General features: G+C 39.8%; 1 protein-coding gene across 2 annotated transcripts in view; it reads left to right on the top strand.

Moving 5' to 3' along the window:
- The window catches only part of DCAF17 (DDB1 and CUL4 associated factor 17), a 28,590-nt gene extending 21,487 nt beyond the window's left edge, over window positions 1-7,103 (top strand). The window contains exons 11-14 of one of the 2 annotated variants that reach the window (XM_038751356.1): window positions 1,960-2,047; window positions 4,556-4,639; window positions 5,721-5,876; window positions 6,409-7,103. In XM_038751356.1, the coding sequence (XP_038607284.1) occupies window positions 1,960-2,047; window positions 4,556-4,639; window positions 5,721-5,876; window positions 6,409-6,549 (469 nt within the window). In that variant the 3' untranslated portion in view covers window positions 6,550-7,103. The remainder of the gene's footprint in view (window positions 1-1,959; window positions 2,048-4,555; window positions 4,640-5,720; window positions 5,877-6,408) is intronic. The other variant, XM_038751357.1, reaches the window with a different exon arrangement.
- The last annotated feature ends 487 nt before the right edge of the window (window positions 7,104-7,590 follow it).

The raw sequence follows: 7,590 nt of genomic DNA on the forward strand, positions 1-7,590 counted from the left end.
CTCATCTTAAACCACCACTGGTAATCCTGCAGGTTGTCGTATGCAGTTGGGGGATCCATGCTATCTGTTTGTTTTCCATTCTTGAACCAAAGAGGTCCCTTTTTAGCCTGGATCCTATTTTTGACCCAGAATCTCCAGGAACTCATTCCAGAAAATGGGAGCCAGGTATCTTCATCAGGTCTCATTTCTAACCCTGATTTGGGATTCTAGGACGAGAAAATGGGCATCCGTTATCATGCCACAGTTAAACTATAGGGGCTGAAAAGCTTCATAACTGAATTTTGCTGAAATGGGTGTAATTAAAAGAAAGGTGAAAAAAGATAAAGGATGTTTTTAGGAAGGTATGGGGGCTTGAGGGCCCGTAATATTTTACCCAGTATACTACTTTGAATCTTTGACACCAGTAAACTTTTAAAATTAGATTATTTTCTCATCTATCAGAAATAATGCATATAAGGCCCATAAAGGATTTGTGTCTGTTTTGCGGGTTTTTCAAAGGCTGGGGATAAGAAAGGGATAAGAAACATTTAGAAGTTCATCTTCTGTGAAGATGAGTGGTTGTGAGGGTGTGTTCTAGTTTGGTGTTTACGTCTCCTAATCTTTTTAGCTTCTGTGGGGACGGTATAAGATTCCTCATCCGCTATCCCTATTATTTCAGAATCCCGCACTACTCTAGATTTAGCATCTTTGAATTTCAAACATTTTACAGGAACACGACAAGGCTTCTTTACTAGTCACACAAGATACTTGCTTCTCTGAAACTAGTATGTTTTGTGCCTTGAATAAGATCCGTGAGGACAGAGACCAGTGTTTTATGGTCCAAAGCTCCTAATACAATGTTTGCTCACAGTATGTGATCAGTATTTATTTTGTTTTAATGTTAGCGTGAACCAGTTTTTGTTGGGTTTTTTTTAACAAATCTCAGGGCAGTGTATCCATAGAAATATTTGGACCTAAATAATGCAAACAAATTACTTCAAGTGTCTCAGGACAAAGAATCACCACTACTGCAAAAACAACCCAAGCTTGTCCTCCTGGTGGTAGGACACCATTCCCCTATTAACCATTGGGATTTAAGCAGTGTTCTTCACATCAATCAAACAATCATTGGTATTTATTGAGCCCTTTCTATGTGCAGAGCACTGTACTAAGTGCTTGGGAGACTACAGTACAGCAGAGTTGGTAGACACATTCCCTGAATGACAAGAAGTCAGAAAAGGTGCAGAACTATATATTCATGAGTAAAGAATCGCTCTTAAAGACACACAGATAGATTGAATCTCACTGTTGACAGTGTTTGAACTGAAGCACAACTCTATTAAATTCAGAATTTGTGTGCAATCTGTTCTAAGAAAAAAAACTTTAAAAAAATTATGGCCCTAAATAGATTGAGTGTTATTTTAGTGTTTGCCTTTTCAATTTTTCATGCATAATAATAATAATAATAATGGCATTTATTAAGCACTTACTATGTGCAAAGCACTGTTCTAAGTGCTGAGCACTGTTTAAGCATGCTACAAGCCTTTCAATTCAGTTTAACTTATCTTCACAACTCCAATATAAAACTGAGCAATCGAACTAGGTATTGTATTTATTGACTTCTAAATAATGGATTGTTAAAATCCATGGTGGTGCAGAGGACAAGGCTATAGAGCTTTAATTATCCAATGAAAAAGGTCAGGTTCCTATAGTAACTTCTTTCCCTTTGTGGCAAATATTCATTAAGTAAAGTTATATTGCTGGTAAGTGGCTTTGTGTAAGTGGCGATTGCTTTCCTACTTAGAGTTTATTAGGAAGGTTAGTCTCCTGAACTTGGAAAAATTTCATGGACACTTATATAATGAATGCTTCACTGAGTATGTGTGTTTTTGTTGTAATTTCATTGTCGGTTTATTAAATTTCAGGACATAGAACAGAATGTAAGCCCATAGATTTTATTATATTTTCTTTCCGTTTTAGAGTTTTGAAGCTTAAGGAAATAGAAAATAACAGTTCCCAACATCAGATCACTGAAGATTTTGTCATTAAGGCCAACAGAGAGAATAAAGTAAGGCTTTGAGTAGGAGAGGATAAATTTAAAAATCCTCTGTATACGCTAATAATATATGCCTGACATTTGGATAGAATATGCCAAACAGTATTAACAACTCTTCTGTATGTGAGGTTTAAACACTTCTGTTTGCATGGCAAAAAAATTCCACACTGATAAGGACAGGGACCTGGCCTGTTTTAATTGTCTTGTATTTATTATGGTTCTTAGCACAGTGCTTGGCATGTACTAAATACCATAACTGACTATGTGTTCTTTCCTCATGTGTTCTTTCCATATATATATATATATATATATATCAGTATATTTGGAATTTGTTTATGACCACCACTTATCTTTATATTCTCAGTGCTGAATTCCTACTCTGGGGCTTCATCCTATATTCAGTCACATAAGCTTGGGGTTGGAATTATTTGTATCGACCTTTGAGAATCACATACATAGTTTTATATCTTGGGTGATCCATTACCTTTTAGGGGCATCTTCTGAGAACGAGTCAAGAGGTTAAAAGTACCTAAAAAGGAGACATGCAGCTTTTGGGGCAGAAAGAGAAGGTTTAGTAATGGTTTCCAACAGATAACCACATATATATCATTCCCTGTTAGAAGTGATATTTTAAGAGGAATCCAAAATTCGACTGACTGAATCCTCTGTAAATTCTCACCTTCCTTCAACTCGGCTCTGACTGTGGTAGGATCACTCTCTGATTGCCACTACTTAATCCTGCCAGATCTTCCTATACATCCTCTCCCAGATTGGTCCATTTTTTTCCACCCAAACTACTTGCTACCATACTTATCCAAGTTCTTGTTATATTGCAGCTAGACTTACTGAACCTAAGCTACTCACTGGTCTCCCTCCCCCCAGCCTCTTCCACCTTCAGTCTATTCTATATGCTGCTGTAATGGATGAGCACATATCTCTCTGCAACTTAAAAACCTCCCTTGGCTTCCCATTTTCCTCTGCATCAGGCAAAGACTCCTCACATTCAGCTTCAAGGCTCTACCAATTCTTCCACCCTGCATATCGATGCTCTTCATCCACTACTCCCCAGCTGTCTCTCTTCATAACTCCTTAGCTAATCTGCTAACTATCCCTCATTCTCAACTCTCCCAACTCCATTCCCTCCCTCATACTGTCCCCCTGACTTGCAAGTCACTCCTCCCCTTACCAATCACACCTCTCCCCCATGGTCAAAGCCCTTCTAAAATCCCTCTCCCTCCTAAAAACATTCCCCGATGAACTCCCAACATCTCAAGCCATCAAAACAATAGCCACCTTCAGCATTTATTTATCGAGGCCCTTCCTCAGCCCTTATGAATATATGGTATATTCAATTACACAATCACTTACATTCAGTATTCCATTATACTTATGAATATGTGGTCAATTCAATTATATAATCACTTGCATTTATTATTCCATTTGTAGAATTATACGTTTATCTTCCCCCATTAGAACAAAAGCTTCTTTTGGGCAGGGGATGCATCTCATACTTTGCCGTATTTTCCCAAGTGCATTCAGTAGAGGACTCTCACATCAGTTTCCTCGTCAGAGCTTACATTACCCGTCTCAAGTTTTTAAACTCCCTCCTTAAGCCTGTGGTGTTCCCCTCCTTACTTCTTCTATTCCAAAATGGTATTTTTTTACCTAGAAGATCAACACCATCAAGTGTTAGCTCCACCAGCTACCTCCTTCCCCTCCTTGATGTTCTCCTCCACCCTCATCAACCCTGTCCCACTTCCCCAGCTTAGTATCACAAATTGATGTCTCTGCTCTATATGCCTAAATCATCTTGCTCTCGGATTCCTCAAAGATCCTTTTATAGGTCTACCTAAAGCCTTTCAACATTCCAGCCTGGAGAATCATTTTCTCAAGCATGAATCTATTCATGTCATACCCCTTCTCAAAAACTCCCTGTTGCCACTTGTGTCACATAAAAATGAATGGTCTTCATCAAAAGGATCTTTCCTTAATTGTCCTCTTCTCCCAGCTTGTGGTTTCTCCTCCACACAAGCAAACCTAGCCACTATCCCTGTACATGATTATTTTATCTCTGAACCATAGCACAGACCAGGCCTTTCCCAGTCCACCTTGTCAGAATAATATTACTAGCCTTTGACTTTGGTTGAGCCTTTTATTCCAAATACCCAGGCCTACACTTATATCTCTGGCTGGCAGGACCCTTGCAGACCCGGGGGTTGGCATTTAAAGTTAAGGGCACTACCTCGTCGGGATGGCTGAATAGCAAATGAAGCACAGAATGTTTGGAAGATACCACTGTCTGTGTTTCTTATTTGTACACTTTCGTTTTATACATCTTGCATTTTTATTTTTTTCTAAATGTATATTTGGAGTTTTGGTTTGTCCTTTCTCTACCATTTGGAATATAAATTCTTTGAAGCTAGGGATTATGCCCCAAATTCAAAATTCAGAATTAATTTATAATTCAACATATGTGTCTCAAATCTGATTTTTTTTTCTGCATATGTCTATTTTTTTAAGACAGGCAGTTCAGTAACTGTCACAGCTTCTGGACGGGTGGTGAAGAAACGTATAAACCTGTTGGATGATGATCCAGAAGAAGAGGTAATTTGGTAAATAAATGATCCAGCAAGGTTCTGTTTGTCGGTTTGGTATCTGGACACCTTCTCTTAGCCCTATTTCCCCCGTTGTTGTGACCCCGGGGTTTGAAGCTTACAGAAAGGAGTGGAAATTACATGTACTGCTGCAGCTGAAAGGATCTTGATCCAGATTTCTTATCACTCTCCTAACCTGCATTTGACCAATTACTTGGCATATCACAACTTGACTACTGCATACAAGTCCTTGCTTAATCTCCCTCTCTCCAGTCCATGAGAAATGACATACTCAATGTGAAGTCATTGAGTATGTCACTTGAATTCTTTTGTTGGCGGTTGCCCTGAAATTCTCAGGGCAACTGGACTTCATCTCCTCCAGGAAGCCTTGCCTGAGTAATCTCTCATCTACCCACATCCTATTTTCCCTCCTTACAGTCACTCATGCATTTGAGTCTGTACCCATTAATAACTTAGGTAGTCATCCCGTTCCCCACCCCTACAGCCCATATATATATTTATACTTTACACTCTGTTGCTTCCCTTACCTGTAGTTTACTTTAATGTCTGTCATCTCCATAAGATTGAACACCCTTGAGAGCAGGGGTCAGTTTACTTCCTCTGTGTAGTCTTCCGAACGTATAGTACAGTGCTCAAGAAATACCACTGACGATTATGATGATGATTAGCAGACAGAGAGCTTTCAGCCCTGGGATTCCAGACAATGGCTTCTATTCCATTCTTAGCATAGGGTAAGGGGTCTAGATGGGTGTAAAACAGGACAACCATGCTAGAGGCAACTGCTGACTTCCTTCACCTAGGTCCTGACTGGTTAGTGGTATGTTATTCCAGGACTCCCTTGGGTTCTGTAATTGATAGATTACTTTAGTTATCCTCTTTCTAGAATTCCACTGACATGCACCAAGTGCTCAAATAGGCAGTTCTTCCTACCTTTTCTCCAACCCCAAAGTCTTTCACAGACTTTTTAAAAATACTGTAAGAACAGAATATATATACCTTATAATGCCTATCTGTGGATAACAAGATTTTTTTTCTCCCTCATCTCACTTTTTTCTCCAATTCCCATGGAGACTTTCAAAATTGTGGATTACGAAGATGAGTTGGATTTGCTGTCCATCGTGGCAGTAACTCAACTAGATGTGGAGGGAAAAGCTCACCTTGACTTCCACTGTAATGAACGTGGCAATTTACTTAAGAGCATTCCACTAGTGGAGTCGTGGGATGTGGTGAGTAAAACCTGTTGAACCTAATTCTCCAGACCTCTCTCTACACCTAAGTCTTAGGATGGCATTAAACAGCTCTCCATCTTTCACTGTACCCCAAACTCACCCTCCATCCCTGAAACTGAGACAAGATGCAGCGTACTGTTGGCAGGACGTAATATCTTTCCCCACCTCACAAGTATCCAACCATGAACCTCCACCCTACCAATATCTGTGAAGGAAGAGCTATTTTTTCCCCCTATTTCCTCACCTGTCTCTTCCTCCCTCCCCACCAAACTTCTCTTCTCCATTTTATATGTTGAGCTGTTTTGTTCTTTTATTTATCGGTTTTAGGCTGCTTATTTCATCCTTCTATTCAATGCCTTTCTCAATGCTAATTTCACTCAACCCCATTCTCCGATTCTCTATTAAGTTTTCAATTCATAAATTTCTACTTGTATGATTTTTGGTATTAGGGTGATTTGTAGAACTTCGAAAGAGAGCCACGCTCTGAAAAATAACATTTCTGTTCACGGTTATTACTGTCTCATTACAGACATACAGCCATGAAGTTTACTTTGACCGAGACTTAGTTTTGCACATAGAACAGAAGCCCAACAGGGGTTTCAGTTGCTATGTATACCAGATGGTCTGCAGTGCTGTGGAGGAGGATGAAAGCACAAGCAAGAAATGTTGAAAAGTAGAGAAAACGAACTTAGAGATCTACCACCTCCTGTGTAAGAGCTTCTATCCAAGCAGTCAGTCCAGCCTAAATCCTAATACGTGGAATACGGATCCAGCAGGCCCTCCAAATCCAGGGTCTGATTCTTGGAGTAGCCTCTTATAAAGCTTTGCAAAGACACCCGCGCTCACAAACGTGGGCACAGTACTCAACGAAGAACTTGCCTAGGAAATGTGAACTGATCTAACCGGCAGATGCATATGGCTAGCGATTCTGCCTTCCAATGTCCTCTGGGGGACATTTTAATATTCACTGTGAACTAGAACTAGATGTAACTGGAATCTTCCCCTGGCCTCTCTACAGACTGCCAGCACGTGAGCTATTTAGCCTTCCGTTCAGGTGAAAAAAGGGGTGGATGGAGGCTTCTCTTCTCTCTGCTTAGTAGATATGGTCTCTGGCCTCAGAGGGGAGAATCAAGCTCTGTGAGGGAATACACAAATTTTTAAACTAAAAACGTTATCAGAGATTTTACTTTTATTGTGAATTAATAAACACTGTATATTCATTAATGGATCAGCGCTTTTTCTGCCTTTGCCAGTTTTCTGTTTGAATGGAATGGGAATGTTGGTGGTGTTCTGGTCTGGTCAAGCTTTTTGTTTTGGAAATTGTTGCTTTTCATTTCTCGTTCACTTCTGGGAGAACAGTCAAGCTTGTACTTTCTCCACACTTTCATTCATTCAGCCGTATTTATTGAGCGCTTGCACTTAGGGAGTATATCAGCCCATCTTCCCTCATTTTGTTGAATGTCCTTTTTAGACTGTGAGCCCACTGTTGGGTAGGGACTGTCTCTATATGTTGCCAACTTGTACTTCCCAAGAGCTTAGTACAGTGCTCTGCACACAGTAAGCGCTCAATAAATATGATTGATTTGAAAGCAGTACCTCTAACTGATTCCAGTGACTGACATTTGGTATCTGCAGTTTTAGATGTGGAAGACTCTATGGAAGACCAAGACAAGTTAATTACTTACCAAGAACTTGACTGAATGTTAAGAAG

Source organism: Tachyglossus aculeatus, chromosome 9 (genome assembly GCF_015852505.1).
Source record: "Tachyglossus aculeatus isolate mTacAcu1 chromosome 9, mTacAcu1.pri, whole genome shotgun sequence".
Taxonomy (NCBI): domain Eukaryota; kingdom Metazoa; phylum Chordata; class Mammalia; order Monotremata; family Tachyglossidae; genus Tachyglossus; species Tachyglossus aculeatus.